The sequence below is a fragment of the Balearica regulorum genome, chromosome 3, assembly GCF_011004875.1.
Source record: "Balearica regulorum gibbericeps isolate bBalReg1 chromosome 3, bBalReg1.pri, whole genome shotgun sequence".
Taxonomy (NCBI): Eukaryota; Metazoa; Chordata; class Aves; order Gruiformes; family Gruidae; genus Balearica; species Balearica regulorum.
Genome location: NC_046186.1, coordinates 50481570 through 50507979, shown reverse-complemented (window position 1 = coordinate 50507979; position 26410 = coordinate 50481570). Strand labels below are relative to the sequence as shown.

At 37.5% G+C, this 26410-nt stretch overlaps 1 protein-coding gene across 5 annotated transcripts in view; it reads right to left on the bottom strand.

Annotated features, from left to right (window-relative positions):
• Positions 1 to 26197, bottom strand: part of AFG1L (AFG1 like ATPase) — a 69132-nt gene extending 42935 nt beyond the window's left edge. Inside the window, exons 1-6 of one of the 5 annotated variants that reach the window (XR_012834484.1) lie at positions 25863 to 26194; positions 17585 to 17808; positions 8237 to 8288; positions 7507 to 7608; positions 5986 to 6116; positions 492 to 591 (exon numbers count right to left, since the gene is read on the bottom strand). Coding sequence is in view for 4 of the 5 variants with exons in the window: in XM_075747838.1 (XP_075603953.1) it covers positions 492 to 591; positions 5986 to 6116; positions 7507 to 7608; positions 8237 to 8288; positions 17585 to 17808; positions 25863 to 25968 (715 nt within the window). In the remaining variant the exon portion in view is untranslated. Of the gene's footprint in view, positions 1 to 491; positions 592 to 5985; positions 6117 to 7506; positions 7609 to 8236; positions 8289 to 17584; positions 17809 to 25862 lie in introns of all 5 variants that reach the window. The other 4 variants (XM_075747838.1, XM_075747839.1, XM_075747836.1 and 1 more) reach the window with 4 other exon arrangements.
• Positions 26198 to 26410: the final 213 nt, after the last annotated feature.

Here is a 26410-nt window from a genome sequence, read left to right as displayed (position 1 = left end):
TAAGTAATTCCCAATGAGTGACCTCAAACCAGGCTGTGAGAATGATAAGGGGTTCTTTGAGCTGGTTTCTGAGTTAGAAACCAGGAAGGAATGCACTCTCATTTCCTCTCTCTTCTGCAGAATATGTATTCCAGGATAGGAAAAGATCATCCAAAACAGAGGCAGCATTTCAGCCCTCCTCAACTCCCCTGTCCCCAAATACCATCCCAGCGGTTCAGATAGGGAAGATCAGAAAATACAGAAGGATTTGGGGGGAGAAACACCTTGAGTTTGAGAGAAGAGAGGAGTAACACTTAGTGAGAAACCGTTATTCCTTAAGAACAAAAAAAAAGGGGGGGGGGACACGGACGGACACACAAATTAGAGTATCTCAGCTTCCTGAAGACTACAGAGTTTATTAGTATTAGATACCGTACGATTGTAATACGATGTTTTGTAAGATACTGAGATTCACTGTATTTGGATAATACCAGTAGCATGTTTGTTTTTACCTTCTGGCGGCCTGTTAGATGTTGCCACAACGACAACCCCATTTTGGAACAGATTTTCAAAAAGCTGCTTCAGAATCATGGCATCAGCAATGTCAGTGACCTGTAGAAGACAACACATTTGTTTTATCTTGCTTTCAGCTTCTGCCGCAATAGATCTGCAAGTGGCTTTGTAGCAAGGAAAAATGCTTGTTAGTGAAAGCCACGGAGAAAGATTCTAATTATTGCTTGGTGAAAAAAAATAAAAGGGATAATTAATAAGCAGTGAATGTACCATGGTCTTTCAAAACTTGCCCACTCTTTATTGCGGAACTCCACCATTTCTTTACCAATTGCTAAATGATTCCATGTTAACTTCTATTATAAAACTACAGGTGGGAGACACAGAAAATAGACCTAAACATTTAAAAGGCCTAATTAATTAGAAACAACATGAAAAAAACAGAAGACAGAAAGGAAATACACACCGGCTGTTTTACATTTCTATTACCTTTGAGGCAAAGGTTTGCAGAGGTGAATTTAAATGGTCACGGGACTTCAGAAATAAAGACAAGTAGCCAACTATACATAATCAGCTGCTGTTGAAAATAGAATGATATGACATAGATACTATTGTGTGATTGTTGCAAAAAACAATTCAACAGATGGCCCATCACAAAAATAAGCAATTTCATTGTTCTTTTTAAGTGCCTTCTATTACTGTCCATGAATAATCAAAAGGCACGGCAGTCACTTCCAGCACAGTCAGCCTCTTCTAACCTTCAGGCACAAAACACGAACAAAAAATAAAAATGGGTGGGACAACTGATACTGGGGAGGGGGAAAAAAAAAAAGAAAGAAAAAAAGAAAAAAAAAAAAAGATATATACTAAAAAATAAGCCATAAAGTAAAATTTCTTTAAATATCTAACTTTAACTTAAACTTGCTTTACAGTACCATGAAATAAAGGAAACAGAAACCACTCTGTACAAATAAAAAAACGTAATAAATTTTTGTGAAAAGAGCCCACTGTTACAACAGCAACTTATATTTTACAGGACTTCACCAGCTGAGATCAGCAATCCTAATAAGTAAACCATCTTTATTATTGTTACACTTGTTTCTCCTGCATTCCCTTTGATTATTATATAGTCACTTGTTGCATTTTGACTTACCAAAACAGACCCCAATTCTGAGGAAGGAAAAAAGCGGTGGCATGCACTCAAGACACAACAGATGGCTTTCACCAATTTAGATGTGTATGTTGTGATACACCTACAGAAAGACTTTAATCACCACCACTCCATCCACCATCATACCCCCACTTCCAAATGACCTTTCTGGGCAGCAAAAAAAATTAATTCTACACTACAGACAGTAAAAGGCTTAGGTTACATTTCTGACAGCTAGTTTGGAAGCAATAATGTTCATAAGGAACCATATGTAAACACTAGTTTCCTTGTTCCAAAGATGATTTTTAATTAATTCTATGGAATGCATTAATATGGATTTTTTTTCCTTTTTCAAAACCAAACTTTTACACAATCAGTAACCTACTCCTCAGATTTTCACATCTCTTATCACTAAGATATGATACGCCAAAAAGCATGTAGTAATTCACTATTGTACCATATGTCTAATACATCTGCTTATGCACTCACCTATCAATAATTTATTTCTTCCTAATACTAAAATTTAGGAACTTTCTCTGTTCCTAAAAAGCAAGGCACACAAGGAATCAGTACATATGTGCATTTTAGGGGTAACTGTATTTCTTGTATCACAAAACAAACCTAATAGCCAAGTTTTACAAATGTATTATCTAAATCATTTTGTTACAAACTTTTTTGTTTAAAAATACTATAAGGCATGCTACCTTCAGAAAACAGGAAAGGAAAGAATATTGATGCTCACATAAAAGAAAACAATAACATTCTTCTATTAATGAGAACTGTTTTTTGATGCGGAATTCTGATGTTTTCAACTCCATTACAAAAAAAATTAACTCTCGAAAGTTCTGTCAAAAAGCAAGAGCCATTTTGAGAATTAGGATGCAAATATGTGCTCTTTTTATCTAATCAGCTTGGGAAAGACACAAAATTTCTGTAAGGTAAAGCAGGTAGAAGACAGTAACTAAAGCATTGTAATTTCTCATGTTTTTTTACTGTATCCAGCTTTCATTGCAACAGGGAACAAAAGCAAAGGCTACAAATTACCAATAAGGAGAGCCTGCTAATGGAGAGAATGGAGAAATTTCATTAGCATTTAAGAGAAAAGATTTTTATGACCTAGTGCTGCTTTCCATTATGACTCACGTAAAAAGAAAAAAGAAAAAAAAAAAGAAAACACACTAGACTAATAGTTAATTTACATGTGTAAGTGCCTGAGACTCAGTCATCCACTGATTGGTACAGTTCCATGTAATGAATGACAAACATAAGCATGTATTATCAGTAATTAGTATTAGCACAAAAATAAGAGCCTAATTTTTATTAGAAGCTTTTAATAGCATGCAGGTTAGTAAAAACTCCCTAAGTTGCAGTTTGCTTTAAGTCCAAGTGGTACCGATGATATCTATAAAGACTAACACTGTGTGATCATCCAGCTAACCAAGCAGTAGGGATTCTGTTTTCATTATCCATACTAACATAGGTTACAGTCACATGCCAAAATGAGAGCTTCTAATTACCTGTGTATAGTTATCTGATCGCTAAACAATAACTAGTCTCTTTTTATTGGCCAACCTCTGTGTTCTGAAACATCAAAATTATAATTATAAACAGCTTAATTCTAGGGTTTTTCTTCAAAAAGGCAACACAATTTTAAAACGGCTTGAGACTTCCATGATTAAAAAAAGACTTAAATATTTACAGTCAATTGTATGACAAAGATCAGTAAGAAGTAGCAATGCTTCAATAACCCCAGAGCCTGTGGCTCAGGCAGATGCTGATGAAACACCTGCTTCAGAATGGACAAACTCAGAGGCTTAGTGCCATCCCTAAGGTCCCAGCTATCCCACAGTATCTGCAAAAAGAAACATTCGAGACATAGTAATTTGGGGTTTTTAAATACAATAATATTTTAGAACACACAAAACTATTTTAAAAAGTACTGAAATATTTTTCCGCACCAATTACTCAACTCTCCGCTCTGAAGGTTCTCTAGGCTTTGTGACAAGATTCACTTCTGAGTACTTCTGTTTTGCTTTAGCCCACTATCAGATCAGAGGAACATACAACCTCAGCAATGCTTTTGTCTTTTGAAGTTCTGCACTTGGTCTCCTCTGAAATACGACCATTAACATTACTTTTTGCTGTCCCTGTTACAGTATCACTCATCCCGTGTCTGGTCTTCAGATAAATAATTAAATTAATTCAGCTTATCCTCTTCCCACCCACCCCCCCCAACAGGCATTTGAAAGCAACCTGAAGTGTTTCAAGCAAATCTCAGTAGTTTTTCTGATATTTCCACAACACACAAGTATTTTGCCAAGGAAGTATAGACAGCTTGACCTTCCAGCTATCAAAAAGGACAGTAGCTTTGTCTATAAGCCAGAGTATCATGTTCTGAGTCTCCAGCTCTTTCCAGTTTCATTTTAATCTTGCAATTCTTTAAATATGAGTGAATCAGACTGCAGTGAAATCTGGTCATTATCTCCACTACAGATATGAGCTGTGAACATCCTGAATTAGATATGACTCCTTATTATCAATGTTAATTGTGTCACTATGTGAGCTACTCTTCCAGCCACTGCACTACTTCATGACTATTTAAGTAGAAGGTTTCTCCTCCCAAATTCAGTGCCTTCTGCAGGATTTCAGAAAGCTGGGACTCCTCTTCAGCAAGCAAAGCTTGTGTAGCTTTCCACGCTACAGAAAGTCAGTCAAAAAATCCAGCTATTGAAAAATCTGTGAGTTTAGAACATTAGTATACCCAGAACAAGTAGATTTTAAAAATTCACATAAGAATGCAAAGTCTTAGATACACATTTTAAAGTATAGTTCTGCATTGCTTTCCCAATTGTGACCCACCGACAAAAACACAGGTGATTTTTTACAACTGAAGCAATTGATGTACCTCAAGCAAGTCAGCAGGGGGAGCAGGCAATCAATTTGGAAACAAAATCTACCAGAGTCTCTCCCCTTAAAATGTACACGACAGTCTGGAAACACAGCAGCACAGGATATGAAAGCAGTGGACATTTATATAGAAAAGCAGATATTTACACTAATACATGGTACAGCAAAGATGCCTCTTTCTACCATTCCTGCATTTGATGTCATGACAGTTAACACTCCTCCCTGCCCTCTCCAAACCTTCCTATTTCTTCATAGTGTCAATATAACTGTCTCTGTATTTAGATTTTATACTGCAAGTTTTGGAAGCCCAGCATTCATATTCAGTAGGTAAAGCACAACTGAAATGATCAAACAGCATCAATTGCTATGACTCCACACATTCTGAAATTGTAGATCAAAGGACTTCCCCTTGTTGAAAAATGCAAGAGTAGCTTAAAACAAAAACGCCTACTACTTTACAGTAACAAAATCCACTTCATGGGAGCTGATCATAAAGCAGTTATTTTCTCGGGTGCACAGGCTTGTAAAATAATAGCTAGGAGATATAAATTGTTCTATCCATTTCAGTAATGTATGAATTCAAGAGCATAACACAGAGAATTTACAGTAAATATTCTTTTGCTATTAGTGATTTGAGAACAAAAACAGATCGGTTCTTACCTAGCTCTGTATTTTCTCTCTGAATTAAAAAAATCTTAGCTGATTAGAGCTGCCAAATATCTCTAGCCTCTCTCCTAAAAATTTTTATAAAGCAATTCTCCACTTGAATTTGTGACATGCCCTTAAAACAAAATTCACAAGCTGTGTAAAACAAATAAACCAACCAAATTAGCTTGGGCAAAGATCATTTTATGAGTTTATTTTTAATTTTCACATTTAATTCAATAAAAAAATTCTTAAAATGTTAGTTACATTGATATAATCTGGCACTGCCATGCTAAAGGCTCCAATAACTCTAGGGAAGAATTTAGGTTGAATTTGACATGTTATTTCCACGTCCTTAACACCAAGACTATTTTGTTCCATTATATGAACTACAGCAAAGACCAGGCATGCCAAGCAAGTATCAGGTGACTACTCTCCTGGGGACTGTACAAACTCAGTATGGGACGATGGCCGCTGCCCTGAAGTTCTCATGAGCCTCTCACCAAATTCGCCCTTGTATGACCAGTAACCAGACTGGTAAATGAAAGCACTATAAGAGCTTCACCACCAACCCGCATCTTATCTCCTGGGGAAAAAAACCAAACAAACAAGCAAAACAAAACACAACATCATCTTCAAAACTGTGAAATGACTTCTACCCTTCAACTTATACAGCTCACTACTGGCCAGTGATTCAAACACTGTATTAGCAGTACACAAGTATCATATTTTATGATTGAAAGTAATTTTATTAAGTTTCCCCTGCAGAGAAGAAGTAACCTCTGACTTCCTACCTGAAATTCATCAAAACATAACAGAGCAGCCTCTTCGCTTATTTCCTCTGCTACTGGTGCAATTGGGTCGTATGATTTGGCCATAAATCCTGCCTTTCTTTTTGGCAAGCTCTGCTTAAGGCGATGTATTCCTGAGTTGATAAAACACAAAGGAACAAATATTTCTTATTTCTTTTTCTAAGATAGGGAGAACAAAATTATTCAGCTACCAAATAAAAAGTAACCCAGTCAGTAAAAATAAGAAAGCTTCAAATTTAGTCCAATTTCAAGAGACCAAAACAGTTCTCAACCACATCCAGGAACTATTAAAAGCTCACAGATTCTCCGATTCATATTTTCTTATTTAGAAATACGTAAAACAAAAATAAAAAGAACCCTTGAATGCTATGCACCTATACTTTATCTTTTAAAAACTGATATAAGTTACAATTGTATCTTGCTCCAATTTATGACATTAGTTTCAGTTTCACTTTGTAATTTGGCATTTTCTGTCTTAAGCTTCTTTCTAAGCATGAAAAACCCTTACGGTATTTACAAATCAATGGCACAGCTCTCTGCATTGCATGCTGTGAAGGTATACTTAGAAGGCATTTAGTTAAAAGAACTCAGACTAGCAACACAGTTATATTTTAAAATGTAAAGATCACTTTGTGCCAGCAGCATAAGATTATTACATCCATACTTTAGTGTCTCATGGATTGTATCCCACCTGACCATAAACAAACATTCAGAAAACACAGATACTGCAGTACCTTTGTTAAGACTAAGTACAAATGACAAGAAACGGAAACAGAAAATCTCAGCAGTGACCCAACAATGATAGAAAAGAGGGCACTATAAGTAGCAGAAGTTGTTTAGACCAGTGACAGCTTCCCAAGAAAAACGCAGCTGTCACAATACTTGTAAATTACAGCCTTTAACAATTTCACAGTGTCTTAAGGTCACAGAATTTAGAAACAGGATTAAATTTTAAAATATCTAAAACAGTGTTTTTGTCAAAACTAAGTGCCTTACCCTGTCAGAAAATTTTCTGAAACTTAGGAAGAGCTTCCTTTTATTATTTTTTCCTCTAAATTACTGATAGTATTACTAAGTTTGACAACCAGAAGAGTTCTCATTCCCCTTTGTGTTTATACCTGATTTAGTTATTGCTTATTCAAAATGCAGATTGAATTTAACCTTTACTGTTTCAGTTTTAGCAACTGCCTTCTTCATATTGCTAACTGGTAACTGGAAAACATTTAGTTCAGGATTTAAGCCTAAATATACATCCAAGTTTTCTATACAATCAGGTATACAGAATCTTTGAGAAAAGATACTTCAGAAATAACATGCAATTAATATCTACTCTGGTGTGACAGACAATGCTAAAATCCTTTAACTTGTCTCCTAGTTTTTGCTTTTTTTGCTTAAATACTTAAATAAAGTTACACTGATTAACATGAATATGAGAATGAGACAGACATTTTTATAGATGCAGTATTTTATAAAATTCTTTTAAATACCTGTGTCTGCACTTACTCTGGTGTACATCTAGCATGAAGCCATGAAAATGGACTCTCTTTTTCCTTTCTACTTCTAAGTGAGAATAGAACATGTCCATCACCATTGTCTTTCCTGTGCCTTCAAATAAAAAACAAAAAACCCACCCAACAGGTAGTTAATTTAAGAACAGTATGTACTAATTACAATAATGATTGTTCATTAGCTTTGAACTAATGAAACTATACTCTTCCACAGAATAAGTACAAAACCAGACTGTTTGTGAAGAACAGTTATATTTTCTGTTTTAAAACTTGGAATAATTGCATTTTTATTTTTCAGATTTAAAATTTTGATCCATACAGAGATGGCCCCAAGGTTGCACAAATGGCTTTGTATGCACCCAGAAAACATCCTTACTCACTTTTCAAAAGGAAGTACTACATTTTCATGCTGCATTGTTGCAATTAGAATATATAAATTCTCTCCATGACCCCCTCAATTACTTCCCAAATTCTTAAATTCCATTCTTAAATATTAGTGAGTGGGTAACACTGAAAAAACTGCACATGATAATGTAGTCCAATCCAACAGCTTCCAGAATTCAGAGTGTAATTGTTTAAATAACATCATAACATGGAAGAAAACTAATCCTGGAAAACTCATTAAAGCAATAATTTGACATAAACATAAAGCTTTTAGACACTTCAGAATTTAAATAAACACGTTTAGAGAAAATTCCATCAGAATTGATGCAACTGAAACTTACCAACATCTCCATAGACATAAAGACCTTTTGGAGGTTTGTTTTTTGCGAAGAGCTGCAAATCAGAAGAAAAAGAATAAATATGCTGTAAAGTAAAAGTAAGCACATTGCTGCAGTAAAGTAAGAAAGTACCTACACTTAACCACCAAAGTAGCACTAGCTAGTGAAGCGTAACCTTGAATAAATCATTAGCTCAGAATTGGTAAGCAATCTTAATGTTGTTATTTGTGCAAATTCTATAAAAGAGGCCAAACACACATGTGGGGTTTGGACTTTTTTAATATCATTGTGAAAATATCCCCACCGCCAGTTCTAACACACTCGCCTTTTCACAAGAATACATACAAAACGATTAAGCGTTTCCCGATCTATCATCATCAAAACAAATCCTTTTCCTCATTAAGTCATTTCAACAAACAGTCCTAGGAAAAAGGATATAAAATTAAGCAGTATTGCAGTATTCATAGATAGATGCAGTATATACCTATTAAAGCAGCTCTGTTTAACATATAAACAAGTAGGACTTAGAAGATCAGTATTGCAAAGCCAGTGAGCATTGTAGGTCTCCTTTATCTCCACTTTGAATCTTAAATACAGAATCATCTCTGATTTAAATATTATCAAAACCAACAGTCACAGTAAAAATATGTACCTATTTACAAATATATGTGTGTGTGTATATATATAAAAGGTTATTTTCAAAGTGTGCCTTATTAATTTTCTGAAATGAGTTACGTTTATCTTGAATTAATACTGCTTAAGAATTTTTAATTTCTTAATATTACTCAGGACATATGTTATGACACCTGATGGTTTATTCTATTTTACTTAAATGTATATTTTTATGGAAAAACTTGCAATAACAACAACTTGACTTACAATGTGAAACAGTTTCTGCCCCTCACCACTATTATTGTGCATAGCCACTTCCAAGTATAATTCTAAAAAGAAACAATTTCTAAAACCTTGGAAATCTTACCAAAATTTCAAACCCACGAAACTGAATTGACAATCCACAAAAACACCGAAATGACCAAATATTGTTCTGTGAAGTGCTCCACTTTGAGATCTATGAGCTGAGCCAACACAGAGGAAAACTAAAATTGCAATCCTGTGGTCTCATTTGGAGCTGAGTAATTGCTAAACAACTCGAATCTGAAGCGCTTTTCAAAATGCAGTGCCATGTTAAAGAAATGGGGGAGTCAGCAGCAAAACACTAATTAAATATGAAAGAAAGTATATGACCAAAAGATAGAAAGATAATGTCTCAGGTCTACAGCACCAGTTTATTCAGAAAATATGCAAGCATAGCTCTTATATAAGACCCACTTATAGATTTAATTTAGAGCTATATTAATAGGATAATAAAAAATTTGTACCATCAATCTGTGGCTGAACAGGGTTTCAGATGTTCTGAAGCTGTTTCATTAATAGACAAGGCTGCAACTATTTGCTAGTGCTTTAAAGCACTGCAAGGCAATTTAATTGATGAACATTTTTCAGTGTGTACTTTTTAAGAGCTTGAATTCATTAAAACTACTCATGCTCAAAGTTACACAGCAAAGAAAGGAGAAACAGAAAAAATCCAAATGAAAGAGACATTCAGAAGAATTTTTTTATTTTTGAGATTAACAACAGTCATTTTAACAAGATAAGACTATCATGTTAAATTTATTACATAAGAAGGTTGTATTGATGTGATTTGCAGTTTCACAAGGAATGACAGAAAGCTAGAAAAACAAATCAATATTTCAAGTACTGCTTTACCTGTCTTCATAAAGGTTATAAAACCAGAACAAGTAGTAATGCCTATATTTTTATACCATTTTTTCATTGTGTTTATTAAGTGTTTATAACCATCTTGAAGTGCATCTTTTTAAGCATATTTTATTCTCACTCCAATACTTACATTTCTAGAAAACATGTTACAGAAAAAGGGGTTTGGTTTTGCATTGGGTTTTTTTGCTAAAGGAAACAAATGTAATGGCTTTGGCTCCATAAAAGTCTAAGTCAACTTGGAGTTGATTTAAAAATTGAATTAATTCCTTTGCGAAAACAGCAATTTTTGAGTGATATCTAATTGCTAAAAAAATATGAATGGATGCTGTGGCAGACCCAAACACATTTGCTGAAGCTGATCATCTCCAGTAGTAAACTGAATGCCAGAAAAACTCTTATCCTCTTTGAGCAACTAAAGAAGTTTATAGGAAATATTTTATATATACTCCTGTCAGTGTATATATAACACTACTGACACTATTAGGAGACTCATTTTGTCAATCCTGTCAGGTATTGTATAACACTAAGACTTTATTTTTATATTCTTGGGTTGGTTGGGGGTTTTTTAACATTTTATTTATAAAAAGTGAACTCGATCAGTAGACTCTTAATACTGAAACTCAATCCTACTGGTCTCAATTTATTCTGCATGATCATAAACCAGATTTTTTTTTTTACTTTTTTTTTTTTAATTATTCTTGTGCATCTTCTGAAGTCTCAAAGTTGCATAAGAAAAAGAACAACTTCCACTAGGATTTCTGATAAAATCCAATCAATGCTGTTGGTTCAATTTAGAGCACAGCAAGCAGTCAAGAAAGTCAGTGGTATGTGAAGGCAAAGAAAGCAGAAGACTGATCTCTTGAAGGTTCTGTTGTAACACACACTCCAAAAGAACAAGGAGAGGCAAAATCTAATGCAGAACATCCTCCGATTACCCTAAAATAAGGGTGGTCTTGTTTATTTCGGAGAGGGAAGGGAGAGAAGTGGGAGATGTAGGAAGACAAACTAAATGACTGAGCTTCTCCTCGTGCCTTACTTCCACATTATCCTGAGGTATATTTGGAGTCTCAGTATAACCACGCTCAACCACTCGAAAACAAATTTACTTTTGCAACAATGGTAAGATTGAAGGTTGTTAAAGCTAGCTAGCATTTAAAACACACAAAGCCAAAGATATTATGGGATGCTCAATATCTGAGTTTGCAGGGGAGAACTTAGAAATCTTTAAATCCATGTTTTGAATGCCCACCACATCCTTTCAGATGAGGGTATCATCACAAATACGTCAAATCCCTTGAATCCTCCAAGTTTCTTAACTCACATAACATTCTTTCCAATGATTTAAGAAAGCGTAACTGAAGTGCTTCACTGAGTTTCATTATCATCAGAACATGCTACAGCAGGAGCCTTTTTTCCTTTTATACATCAGTTGACTTAGAGACTTCTCTTTGAAAATCATTCATAAGCTGAAATATTTACAATTCCATAAGAGGACACACACATTAGTGTCCTCAGATTTACAGAATTCTCTTCTCTACTATCAAAATGTTTTACACATTTCTGTTTCAAAACTGCATGCCCTGCTTTGATTAAAGTGAAGTTTAAACAAAAAAGAAAAAACTAATTTGGTAGAATCAACCAATACTCTACCTCATCTAAAGAATTATATCGGCCAAAACATCTCCTTCATTCTGACAATTTCCTATTCTTTCTTAAATATCCTTAATTATGTGCAACATCTTCCCACCTTCTCCCATACTCCCTGCCTCAGACACCAGAAGCAAGCAACTCATTTCCTGGGAATATTTACACAGTGATTTGAGAAACTTTTAGGTGAAAATACATGTCAATACTAAGGTGGTTAATTAAAATATGCAAAATTCAAGAGACAAGCAGATTTTCTTTTAAACACTAACAAAACTGCCTCTTTCTCCTACTCTTTCAGACCTCCTTTTTGGCTGCCGTTGTAGCTGAAGACATTTTCAAGGTCTTGAATGGTGTTTACTATTGTTCATACCTCTTTTCAAAACATGACCTCACATATAATTGAGCTTATTTCACGTCATTAGTACAGCAACTCAACAACTCTTAAGATGTCCCAATTGGTATTATTTTGAAAAGCTAGAGATCTGAAATATCTATGCAAACTCCTATGGCCTTGAACTTCAATTCAGAGGATCTCAAAATATCTCAACATACAAGGCCATGCTTTCACCAAGTTGAAGATCAAAGTCATTGTTCAAATTTGAGTAATAATTTTGAAAAACAGAGGCCTACTTGGTTTGCAGCAAGACTAATTGTTTTTCCCCCTCAAATTCATTCTAAACTGATGCTCCAAAAAAACCTACATTGTAAAAAAAAAAAAAAATACATAGTTTTATTACCATAAAGGAAATGGCTGGTGTCGTGTCTCCTTCCACAAACTACTTATTTCAGAAAGCTTTGGCCTGTGAGGTAATACAAGTCTCAGATAAACACTGAAATGCTTCTATTGCAACTGATAGAAATATTTGTTCCCTAATTCTACTTTTACTATATTTTAGTCAATAAAACTATTTAGATAAAAAGTGACACATGAAGAACAAAATCAAAAAGAAAGCAGACAATTCTTGTAATGGTTCAAAAGTGCAAGAAGTTTCTATTTCTGGAATAACTGTTATTTTAGAAGAGGCTTCTGCAATTCTATCACAGAAGAAATCAGGCAATAAAATAAGGAATAGCAGACCACAGAAGAGGCTGACAGAGAGAGGCTTCTCTCTCCTGCTCTCCCTGCTTTTCTTCACTGAACCTCTCAACCACATTCTCTTCAGTGACAGAGCCAGGAAAAATGATCATGCTTGAAATGCCATGCACCTCTATTTTTTATTTCTAAAAAGCTATCAGTAGATTCTTTTCAACACAGGAGATTTCATACTAGAAGTAGGTTAGTCAAGTTGCTAGAAACCTCTTGAAAAAGCAAAAAGTCAATCTAAAACTAATATGTGTAACTGATTAAAGTGTTTGACTTATTTCCAAAAAGTCCTTAAGTAATTTAAAATACATCAATGTGTTTCATTTACATCTATCAAAACCCATTAAGTACAAAACGTTAAGCAAAACCAATGCCAATCATTTTATCATGAAAACAATTGTTAACATCTATAGTATAAGGTTTATCTTTTACTTCATAGCATATTCAAAGTTACAAAGTACCAGGAGAGTGCCTATGAGCTATTCATGAATACAGGATTTACCTGCGTCCTTTAGCATTAGTACTTCCTGGAGACACCTTCTACTAGCTACGTGAACTCCTTCCGCTCATAAGCCTACACAAATCCTATTAAATCTAGGCCAATTCCAGAGAGCAGTACTCGCCACCTCTTCTTGGCACGAAAAGTCTTTGTTCTACTCTTCAAAACTGAACCAAACCTACAACAGCATCCCTACCCTGAAAGTCCATCACAGAAAAACCTATTTTCTTTACTTAGAAAACTCCTCAACAGATGCGGACATATGACAAGCATACAATGCCACCGTATACAGCTGGTACAGTGCTTAATGGCTATGATCTTACCAACTACCTATTCACAGCTGTGACTCTTATTCTGGGGAAACCCTTCATTAAGGATGTTAATTACAATTTTGCTGAAGCAAAACCTGGCCTGCACTAGAATTTAAACCATACTTTATTTGGCTTCATTTTATCTCAAAAGGAGCTTTGTTTGAACTGGTGAGTAACTTCCTGAGAGATAGCAGAATAGAAACAAAGAGGTGACTTCTTTGCCATCATGAATCATGATCTGATTTAATTACCCAAGCTAGCAGGCTTTAACATATTTACACAAAACTCACCGCTCTCCTCCTTTCCAGAATTTTGATGTATGGCACCGCACCATAGTCCTCAACCTGGTTATCGATCTTCTTAAGATTTCCACAGAGGTATCAAGCTCTAGAAAAACACCCTCAAACTGCAACAACACTTACCCCAATAGCAAGTAATTCTACAGCTGCTTCTCACTGACTGCGGCATTAGTTCCCAGGTACCAGCGAGCCATGCAACAATTTTTAAAAGCTGGTTTAAAATTAAAGCATGGAATTGAAGCAATGTTAAATGAGAGAAAGGAGTGCTTTAAAGGAACTAGTGAAAACTACTTTCGTAACCTAAAAAATGGCATTTGACTTTTTCCTTTTAAGAAAGTGTCAGACTGGCTTTACTGCCATTAGCTCTGTTATACAGGGACAAAGTAGCATCACAATTTCCTAAATAGAATAAGATTAGTATTTGTTCTCTACAATAGAGACTTTCTTCCCTATTCATGCTTCCCAATCAAAGAAACAGTAAATAACAAACTCACATAATGCTTGATCTACAAAGCCATTACAAGACACCTGCTCTAACAACTATAATGATTCAGGGCACTCCAGTTAACACAAGTCAGCTCTCAAAACTATTCTCAAAGGCAGTGCTTTTAGAACAGAATATCCAAATGTCCAAAACAGTTTACCAGAAAAGATCAAGATGCTTTAGCCTACTGATCCTCAGGTTTGACAGCAAGACCAACGCCTTTGTCATATTTTCTAAATAATGAAAATTAATAAAAGTCTGGCAGTATGTCCAAAAGATCGTGTAGGAAAAAGCCAGATAACTGGCTTCCTTTTGAGCAAATTCATCTTTAACAGTCCAGGTACTGTGTCTAAAAACAATTTTGAGACAGGCAATTTAAAAGATTATGAGACCAACACCAAGACTTAAAATGAAGCCCAGACAGATTTAAAAAAAAAACAAAACCAAAAAAAACCACCCACAAAAAAAACACAAAACAAACTGAACTTTTCACATTGAGCATCCTCAAGACACAAAAATCCGGCCTACCAGATTACACTTAGAGAAGTAAGCTTCAATTCCTTACACTTACGTGCTCTTTCAGGCACACTGCCATATTGCTTTGGATACCAAAGATAAGCAATAACCATTTTTAAAAGAGGAAATTTCTATTTTTTACTTGGTACTTGCCCAAATTGAATCAGGAGACTGGTTTAGACTCAGGAGTTAGCCTACAAAGGCATCAAGACAACATGGATCCTCAGGCACACATCCACATACAATATAAATAAATGGTTTTAAATGCCATAAACATGTACTTTTCAGACTGTATCTGTCATTTTACACTGTTTCTATGTTATTAATAGATTCTAATTAAAGAAATACCAAAAGTAAAAAGCTAAGTAATGTGATGAGCTGACTCACCAACAGGTAAAAATGGAGCCAAACAATGTTTTGGGGTATAATTCCCACATTAGAGTCAGAATCATGGAATGATTTAGGTTGGTAGGGACCTCAGGGGATCATGAAGCCAAAGCCCCTGTTTAAAGCTAGCTTAACCGCTTTCAGAACAGAACTTCCAAAGACACACTCATTGCCCTCTAGGATCCGTCTTGCCTTAGCACTTTGATTCCTGCACATCCCCACTCTTGTGTATCTCCTTCCAGAGTGTCTGAATTCTGCTCCATGAATTATTTCCCATTCAGGTTTCTTCTCACTGTAGCTCAAAAAAAAAAAAAAAAGAGAGAGCTCCTTCCTAGGTATCTAGTCTGCTTGCTTTCATCAGGAGGCAGGAAGGCATTTACAGTATTTCCAGTCAAGCATATGATTAGCAAATATAAGATCTCCAGCTATGAATAGGAGTTTAAAGCATTCAAGGGATGCTGGACACAGTTTGATAAGCAAGCATGTGCCCCAACACCCTGCACTCTGCTATACTTGTCTGCTTGAAACAGGCACGTTTACAAGTATAGCACAGCCCCTTTACAGGTACAATACTTGTTCTCATGCCAACGTTCTCTCCTCTATTTTTGTAATGCCTTGAAGTCAATATACATCGCAAGAGCCTTGAAGGGGTAACTTGTCATTTGGTGCCTAAAGGGCAGATGACCGCACGACATTTAGAGGCACATGAGTCCTGTAGGCTTTGGCTCCCCTGATCTCATGCTATATTGTTTAGGCTTGCCATGCAAACAAAATGCAGCATTTGTGCCAAGTAACAGGATAATTTGGGGTTGTGATGGGAACTATACGGCTAGGTAACAAGTCCAACAGAATTAGATATTTAGATTTATGCCCATGAGATGAGGTGCATTGCAGAACAGATGCTGAGAAAGGCTGATGTGGAGATTTATTAGCAGAGTCTGCAGCTGATGACATACACTGACTGTAAACGTGAAAGTTACTTCTGACAAAAAATAAAACCAAAAGTAGTACAAGAGAAAGAGAGAAAGAAAAATGAGAACATGCAGTGGTTGGTTCTGAGGAACAGTGACAGCTTCCAGACATCCCCTCTTAGGTATAGGGAGATGTGTCTCCTGCACAGGCAGGCAAAGTGAAGATGATGATAGCAATGAATATTTTGCCATGCTGTTTTCCCAGCACTATACTTTTATCATCAGACTCAGTCAAACGCCCTATTGTTGTTGTTTCTCACACACACACGTTTATGACTATTTGTGCTGACTGGAGTATGTTAATCAGGTGCAAATGAAGCATATTCACTGGTTGTTCAGCTTCTGTGCACAACTATGATTGCCTAATGTTTACCAAGAATTTAAATTACTATTATCTACTTTGCTGGGCACTGTGTTTGGTTTTCTGGGATATAAACTCAAATGTACAAAACAAGAGGCAAGGAAAGCTGAGAGGGGATTCTCACACCAGTTCCAGTTACTTCCCATGAGAACCTGCCATAACAACATTATCAAGATTTGCAGGTGCAAGGCCACAAGAGCAACAATCTGAGAATAACAGCGTAAGAACAAGACGTGAAAAATACTGCTGCAAAGGCTCTGGAAAACACTGCGTCAACAGCTTCAGGGAAAAGTTACAGAGCTACAACAGCAGGCTATTAACACTACTAATGCTAAGGCACTATGGTTGCCAAGGCACTGTGCAACAGCAATATGTCTGAATTTTTGTTAATACTTTGAAAAGGAGCTGTAATACACCCAAAACCACAACTGGGGTGCACATCACACCTCTGCCTTCCTTCCTTACCTCAGCTAACTAATAACACTGGAAAGAATGCACTACTTTCGTTTTTTTTAAAAAGTCATGTCTGATCTATATTACAATGTTTTTCAAACATAAGTTATTCAGCTTGGATTATTTAGACTCTGTTGGCTAATTTCACTTATATTCATGGAAGACTTGTTAGAACACAAAATATGAGCACTTGGTATGTGTAACCCAAACATACATACGTTATACCAGCACTTGAGAGTTAAAACCTGGTCTAGGCCCTTCTCTCCTATAGCCAAATGGCATTTTGGGAAAGACAGACAGTGGACACAACCAAAATCGTATCAGATTTTCTTATAGAATTATTTCAATAGTATTTAATTTTGTTGCTTCTAGAATGCCACTGGAATTTTACAAACCCAAAAAAGAAATAACAGAGATTCAAACACAAACAATGATCTATCTGTAAAGACCCAGCTTCAGAAATAAGACTCATGTTAATGATAGAAGTTTATACATTTTTAAGCACATTCTTATAAGCAAACATAAATGCAAAAAAAAAAAATTATCATTATAAACCTCACCTTTGAAAGAAGATTTTTTGAACTGATGCTGTAGCCTTTAAGGCTCTCGTGTAACTTCTGCAGGTGCTGCACAACTCTTCTTTGTTGCTCATCACTCTTCAGCTCTTCTTGCTTAATCAGAAAGTCATAATGTTCTAGAGGTCCGTTGCAAACCAATAAGGCTCTGGCATTAGCATCTGTAGGAGTACCAGGGACTGTCTTCTCATCTGCCTGAGCTGTGTACGCTGTAAAATGAAAAACAGATTATTAATAGAAAAGTTTTGAAAAGCATACTGTCCTATTCATAAACAACAGACTTTCTGAACAGTTTACGCAAAGACATACATACATTACTTACCCATACAACCACTAAAGTATATTAGCCCATTTTTCATTAAATCAACTTCTAACTTCATTAGCAAACATCTTAGTACTATGTTTTAACATTTTTTTTATATATATATTTAACAAACACACACACACTAAAAAGCCCAGTTGGAGAGTTGGTAAGATTTGGATGAGCTGTTGCAAGGGAAGTTTTGACCCATTTCTCTACCCCCACCCCCAGATCGGGACAAAAACATTTAAAAATTCCATCAATGCATTTCTCTGAGTAGATGAATCCTTTGGAGAGAGGTCGGCTAAACTAGACAGAACAAATTTAAAGCCAGCAAACAGGAGAGCAAAACAGGAGTTCTGTAAGCAAGCTGAAAGAGCCAAAGACCACACCAATTGAGGCAATAGCTGTGAAGCCCTGCAATGCACAGGCTGCTCTGCTGGCATTATCTTCTGCCTAGAAGAGCCAGGGCCGTGCCCAAGCAGGAATTCTGGTTTGGGGGGGGGGGGGGGGGGGGGAAGTTGTCAAAATTGCTAGACATAAAATGAGATATAACTAGGAAAGGAAACAACATACAGGATTACAAAGAAGGTTTGCAAAATCAGTAAGATCAGAAAGTTAACAATGGGATACACTGAAAAGGTGCTTAATATCTTCTTTGCTTCTGCTGTCATTCAAAAGGTTAAGTATAATCATGAGTAACACAATTTGTAGCAATGATAAAAGAAATAAAGTAGGAAAAACGTATATCATAGACTACATAGTCAGAAATTTTGAACATTGTGAGATCTAAGGAAATTCATCCTTAAATGCTTTAGGTAAGTTTCCTAAGCAACACAATGGCCTCCAACAATTTTCTTGGAGGCCTTACTGAAGGCAGGTGAGGTTCCAAAACACTAGGAAAATGAAACAATTTTTGTCTTTAAAAAGGAGATAAAGGAAAATCCAGAAATTCATAGGTCAGTCAACACAACTTCAAGCACTCAAAAATAGTGGAACAAGTACAAGCAGGTTTTGTTGTGGTTTTTTTTTTTTTTAAAATAAAGTATAGACAAGATAACAAATAAAAGGCAACACCAGTTTCTCAGGAACAGTGTGAGATCAAGTTTTCCTCTCTGATCAGATAACATTCTCGGTGGGTAGAGGAAAACCATCTTAATTGCAGTAACACTTTTGTCATTGGTCACATAGCATTCATATATAAAGTAGGAAAGTAAGTTGCAAATGAAATTACTTTTAGCAGGTACAAAAACAGCTAGAAAAACTACATGTAATTAATTTAACTACAGTTAAAATAGGTGCGTATTTGCAGTTTCAGAGAGGGCTCAGCAGTTCATCTCGGTGCAATCCAGAATTTCCACACACAATCTGTATATGGCAAAATAAAGTAGATGGACTGGGAATGCAGGTAACGGCAAGTCAGCAGGACACTGCACACACTGTGGAAGGCAATGCTGACAAACAAGACAAAGAATCTCATATAAATAGGACGCAATTCAACAGGGGCAAAACATGGTGCTGAGGGGAAATAAATAACTGAACTTAAGAGATGGGGAATGACCAGCTAAAGAGCAGTTCTGCAGAAAAGGATCCAGGGGCTTCACTGGATCACAAACTGACAACGAGACACTATCATAACACTATTGCAGAAAAAACATAAAATAAAATAAAAACCCCACAAGTACTCCAATGTATATACCTAGTGGAGGATGTCCCTGCCCATGGCACAAGGGTTGAAACTAGATGATCTTTAAGTTCCCTTCCAACCCTAAACATTCTATGATTCTATGCTATGAGGGGCAATATAAGCAGACATGAATAAACCCTGCTCTATTCAATAATGGTAAAGTCTGCCCTGGAACACACTTTTCAATTTTCACATCATATTTCATGAGCGATATGGACTAAGTGGGAGAGTAGAAGATTATTTAAAGGACTATTTGTTAAACCATGGGTCACAACCCACAGAGAATTTGTAAGAGGCACAAGAAGAGTTTTAAATTGTTGTAAGAAACATAAAATGAATATAGCTATAAAAGAGAAAGATAAAACTGAACAATTAGATCAAATTATGTCTCTTTATTGCAAGTAGCACCTTAGCCTCTCCAAAGCAAGGCAGTTACTGTTTATATCTGCAGCAAATAATTACACCAAATTCTCCTGCCCTGAAGGAATTGAGTTACTGCTATGAATTAAAATTAGTTCATCCTTAGCTAAAGAGATCACATAAAGAGTTTGAAGTCTGTTATTGCAAAAATTTGAGTAAACTCTTTAGAGAAGACTAAAGAAAAGCACACAGGTGTCTCCAAATGCACACTGGGTACCGAGAAAAGGAAATAAACTGTACTTATACAGTTACCTTAATAACTGTAATTAAGGCAGTGAAATCAATTAATAGTCTAGAAGTTGTAAAACTTACATCAATGGGGAGTGAATTTTAAAAATGAATTTGAAAAAAATATGTCAGGAACAGGTCAGCAATACCTGACCCACTTCCAAAGGGAAGGGTGGAAACACACAGATGATCTCTCGAAGTTTTTTCATCTTGTTTTCAACCATTCCACATAAAGTCAACCTCAGTCCTGTGATCTATACCTCTAAACTATCTGTGCCTTAGCAACACACAGAGCTTGATGGCTCTGCAAGCCCCAATGTGATGGACACCCAGTGCACCATTACACCATTAGACCTATAAAGCTGTCAGTTCCTACTGCTTACCACAGGATTGGGGGGCGGGGGTGGGGAAGCTGATTTAGGGATAAGAAAGGGTTTGTGGCTCATGGCCTTCCTGGCCACGGACAAAGCACACCAGTACGACTGCTCAGAAGCGTATTTTTTTGTCTCAGATTACACATACCTTCAGCTAACCATTCTGGGAGTGGAAGAAAATACTTCGTCATTAACAGATGACAAAGATGGACAGTACGTGCAAGTAATGACAGAGGGTGTCATGGGACAAATTACTTCGCTGTTCTCCTAAAATAATATTGAACACTGGGAATAAATATGATGGGGATACACTATAATACACTACCAGGAGACACTCAGTAACTGGTAAGTGACAAACTCAAACTTGTAGCTGGAAAACAAAGGCATAAGCTCTTAAAAACAAGAAAGTGTATAGGCGGTTTAGAGGTAAGTCGATAGAAGACAGCTGTTCAAGTGATAAACTATCCTAAGAGACAGAAAAAAAAAAGGTGGGTCTTCCCTTCTAATCTTAATTTTGTGAGATAGATTACAAAATCATTCACACAACTATGTTTCTATAGTAATCTATTCCTGGATTGATAAAGAAAAGGAAACTTTAGAAATATTAATACACAGCAAAGGAATACCAGGCAATTACCTTCATGATTTTACATTAAGGAAACTACTGTTAGAAAAGGAATCACATGTGATTCAATGCATTAATCATAGTCCTGCAGCCTTCTCTTCCATAGTGCAAAAGATGGGTTTCATTTATCTCTTCCTGTTTCATTATCCAATCTTTTTATCACATAAACTGTTACTCAATTTTCACTAGTTCCCCTCTGAAATCTTTAAGTGTCACACACAGAAAAAGCATCTTCTGTCTCTGTAGTGTCCTAGATACAGCTATAGTAAAGCACAGCATCAATTCACTATTCACAAAAAACAATGTAAAACTACAGACATGTTTTTATCCATAACCTATTTTTCCCACTTCCAGGGTGCATGACAGTGTTGGATGTTATCACATTTAGCCTGACATTAACTGCTTCTTTAAGAATCGCCACTAGGTTGCAACTTTTTAGTAAATTCCTGTTCCTAAAACACACATTTAAGTGTAATCTCACTTTATTTCAAGCCATAAAGTTATTTCAAGCTGCTTGCACTTGTCTTTCTGCTTGCCAATCCAAGGATCACAGACTAAGCTGCAGCAAAGACCTACTGTGATCGAGACAAAAAAGTCCTGCCTTGGAGAAATCTGAAGGGAAAAACTCACTAAAGAAAAAAAAAAAAAACACAAAAAAACAAACAAACAAAAAAACCCAAAAAAACCCCTTTTAATGCCTAATGAAAATGCCAATCTGAAATTATAAAAATTTCCCTTAAGTGGGGAACTTAAGACACCTTCAGTAAACTGGTATTAATTTACCACTGCAAAGATAAGTGCCTACATCAAAATATAAGAAGTATTCTTAACTCCAGGGATCTTCTGCTCTGAAGAGAGCAGCAAACTGAAAAACTAATCAGTATGTTGTCAAGTTTTCCTACTGCTACTTAGAACTGCCGTCTGAGATGACAGAGGAAAAAGGTAGGTGAGTTTCAATGACACAGTTTATGAAAGTGCTGAGGCAGGCACTAGAGTTATTTATGTAAGAAGACAATCTGAAATGGAAGCTAGGTTGTGGCATATCAAAAACTGATCTTGACAGCAGCCAGAAGGTTGAGAGCACAGAAGGGTAACTGAGGGAAACACCACTCACCCTTGTAATCCTTATTTTTCTCCTAGGAGTTGGATTTCATTATGTAAGGTTTTGAACAGTGATGTCTAAAATCTGTCAGAAGAGAATTCCCACGACAAAAATCCTTGCTTCCCCTGTATTTCAGGGCCTAGGAAAAGAACCTAGGCTTCTCTGACAGGAATTTGATCTTTGCTATCTTTCCACAACTGCAGAAACTGACATCTTTGAATTTATTAATCTGTGAATTTTCAAGTAATGTAAAAAGATTTCACGTGCATTTAAGATGATTATTCACTTCTGGGAGAGAAAAAGTATTATACTTCCACAGATGAATTCCCGTTTGGTCTGCAAGATCTCTTACTGCCCTCAAACTAAACATCTTTTAAACACATAATTAGAATAGTAGAACTTTAATGGGATAAAAAAGAAAAACCATGAGAGATAGATAATACCTAGCTAAAGCAGCAAAGATCAAACAAATGGAACCGAACTCCTTTTACTGCAAAAGGTAAGTCATGCTTCAGATTACAATATTCATCTCACCAGAGGGTCACTCACGTACAGTACATCTGGATTATTAATTCTGGAAACAAAGTTGAAACAAGCACTTCAGGGGACTGATGATGAAAAAAAAAAAATCACCTTTAACCCTTGTGCTGTATGTATACTTCAAACCACTCCCACACAGGAATCATCGGACATAGTTTTCATTCGTAGAGATTAAGGCTGGAAGACAACATTGACAACACTGACCCTTCTAAGTGTAAGGGAAGATAAAATTACCTAATTACCCCTGAACTACGCTCAAGAATTGTGTTTGATTACAGCATATTTTGAAGAAAATATATTCTGAAGACGTAAAAGATGGAGAATTAACCATTTCCTATGACATTTTGCTGTAATGGTTAATTAATACTTATCTTAAAGATAAAAAGTATTTCCAACTAATAGTTGCTCGAGAAGTGCATCTAAACTCATAGAAGTTACAACTGCAACACTGTTAATGACCCCAAAATCACCCAACTGCCACCTCTGCTGACAGTCACAATCAAGACGCTGGAACGGCTTCTGCTAAAGCAGTGTTAAGGCAACATACAGGAATCACATCTGTTTCATTACTGCTCTGCAGGCAGAATTCTGCCTTGAGAGGTTTTCACAAACACTGGAATTTGTAGCAGGGCAGCGGAAGCTAACTGAAAGCAATGTTTAAAAACTGTTCTGTTTTCACTAAGCCAAGCCTGAAGTTCAGAATATTAATTTGGGTCACAATGAAGCCAAACTGCTTCAAACCCTCAAACCCTTAATGTAAAGCTGCTAAAATTGCCTAGGAAACACAGCTGCCATGACAGAAGATGACTCTGAAGTTAGAGGGCACTTCTATCAACAGGCAGATGGTGATAGCTGAGACCTCGCTAAACTCATAATTAAGCTGATAACAGAACTGCTGCAAAATCTTTCCTTCTTAGATTGCCACAGTGATGGGGAGGGGCACTGGTACAGTCTTTGGCTCCAAAGGTTACTTTCTTGCAGAAGAATGGGAGTGAAGGTAGCAAAAGATCAGAAAAGCCAATTTTTTTTTTTTGCATGCTAGTACTTGCAGCTAATAACAACGTTCTTGTCTCATCTTTTATTAAATACATGTGCAAGTTTTGCAAAATCAAACAGGTAAACTGCCCCATGGTGTACAAGGATTTGGATGAGTTAAGCACATGCACTGAAGTTAAACACAGGTGTAAACATGCTGAAGAACGATGCCTTGACACGTAAGCTTCTCAGGAAAGAGATCATGTATTGGTTATAAAACAGAAAATACATTTATAGTCCTACAACACCACCAAAGAATTGTTCCTTTCAAAATATTTTACAATGCTTAATGAGAAGCATGGGAGAGGAGGCCACCTGAAACAATTATTTACTTTTCAATGCTTAAAAGTGTGCTTAGAAAAGCAAAGTCCAACCAACCATACCGGGGAGTGAGGGAAAGAAGCTAAGTTATCTACATGAATTGAAAACGTTAGGCCAGTATCATACAAAACAAATGAAAAAAAAAAAAATACACCTGCTGAAATGAGCAGTTCAAATCAGAAGAGGCAGGTTGCAGCTGAGATAGAAGAACAAGGACTTGGACTGTCCTCCCATCTTTGTCTCATCATATGACCTTAGATGAATCACTGAACCCCTATTTAGCCTTCTTGCAATCCATTCATTCGGGCAGTATATGAAGCAGTATTTAAGCTTGTGGAGAAACATATGAGTTGGAACTAAAATTCTGCTTTTTTGCATACATGCCTGTGGCATTATTCTGAAATAAGACAATCTGGCCTACAGATAAAAGTAGAAAAAAACCTGAAAAGTTTATCAGTGAAATTACAACTTTACTCAAATAGTACTTGTGAAGTCTAGTAATTAAGGAAAAGGTATAAACGTTTGGAAAGCAAATCACAAAACCAAATAAGACTATAAACCAGTGATCATAAAAACAAGATTATAAGTCAATACAATGATGGCTGCCCACCCCTGCAGATGTCCTCAAATAACATGTGTAAGGACTACCTTCCCTTTAACACGGAAGCTGAAGAACTGTGCCTAAAGCTACTGGATTTTCTCTGACAACTTTTTTTAAATGGTAATACGTTGGTTATAAAAAACAATCTACATAAAGTGTTAGACCGATATAAAATAAAACATACGCAACTATAGTACTAATTGTAGTGCTGTCTGTTCTCCTTAGGAAGTACAATATTGTACAATTACGATATAACGTGTCTATGCGAATATTTACCAATCCTCCTAGATCTGCTGACTCACTGTCAGATGTCTGGGACCCATCTGAACTCAAGTGAATTCCCACACTTTTGTCAGAGCGGCAGAGAACCAACAGCTTGCACTGAAGAAAAGGACTTCTGCTCCTAACCTAAGCCTCAAGTTAACAAAACCTAGTTCCCCACAAATTTGTGTATTACACCGACTTTTTTAGTAACGCTGCCAGGTAGATCTCAGCTTTATACATCAGAGGAGCCTTATGGGGGAAAAAGCCCCTGCGACAGCCTAAAGCAACATCAAAGCTTCGCAGGCACTACCGCACTCGCCGCCCGTCGAGCTCCCAACGCAGCCGCAGCGAACCGAAGCCCCATTTACTAGGGGAAAGCGGCACCGTTAACTCGGGAAGTCGCGGGGCCGTCCACGGATCCTCCGCCGCTCCAGGGGGCCGGGCCCGACTCCCGGCGCCGTCCCCCGGCCGCGCCGCCCGGGGACGCGGGGCCTCTCGACGGAGAGACCGCCCCGGCCTGCCCTGGCGGGGGAATACGAGGACACGGACGGGGCACGCCAGCCCGCCCAGCACCGGCAAGCCCCCTCCCCTCGGCCCGGAGGGGAGACCCGTGGCGCGGTGGGATGTACCGGCTCCCGCAGCCGCTTCATTGTGCCCTGCCCGCCTGCGCGGTGCCCCAGCAGGCTGTCTCTCATCCTCCCTACGCCCGACTGCGGGCAGGACAGAGTGCGGGACCGACGACCCCCCTCCGGCGGCGGTACTGACCTCTCCGCAGGGCGGCGGCCCGCGCCGGCAGCAGACGAGCAACGCGCCGCGCCGAAGCCCGCAGCAAGCAACGCGCAGTAACCAAGGGCGACACGGGCGCCGCCATCTTCCCGGCCCGACCTCTCCGGTGGGGGCGCGGGGCGCACTGGGAAATGGAGTCCCGCCGGCTCTCAGGGCAACGGCCGCCGTCCTTCCGAGGAGCTAGGCCTCGGCCGGTGCTGGGCGAGCCGTGCCAGGGGGGGTCCCGGACTCCTCTCCCTTCCCTTGCCCCCCAAACCGAGCCGCAGGCTGTGAAGCAGCCCCTAGGGAGCGGGGCGGCGAGCAGAGGAGGCAGAACTGGCCGCGCCCGCCCCAAGGCCGCGCTCCCTGCGCGGCTGCCCCGGCCGCTCGGCGCAAACGACGCTTCACGGACCCGCCAAGTGCCACACTAGTGCCATTTATAGTACCTTACCGCTTCTGCCCGCGCACTCACATTTTCCAAACAACTTGCTTGTCGCCTGTGATTTGTATCACAGCTTGGCCATCACTGAGGAGTTCTGGCAACTGAA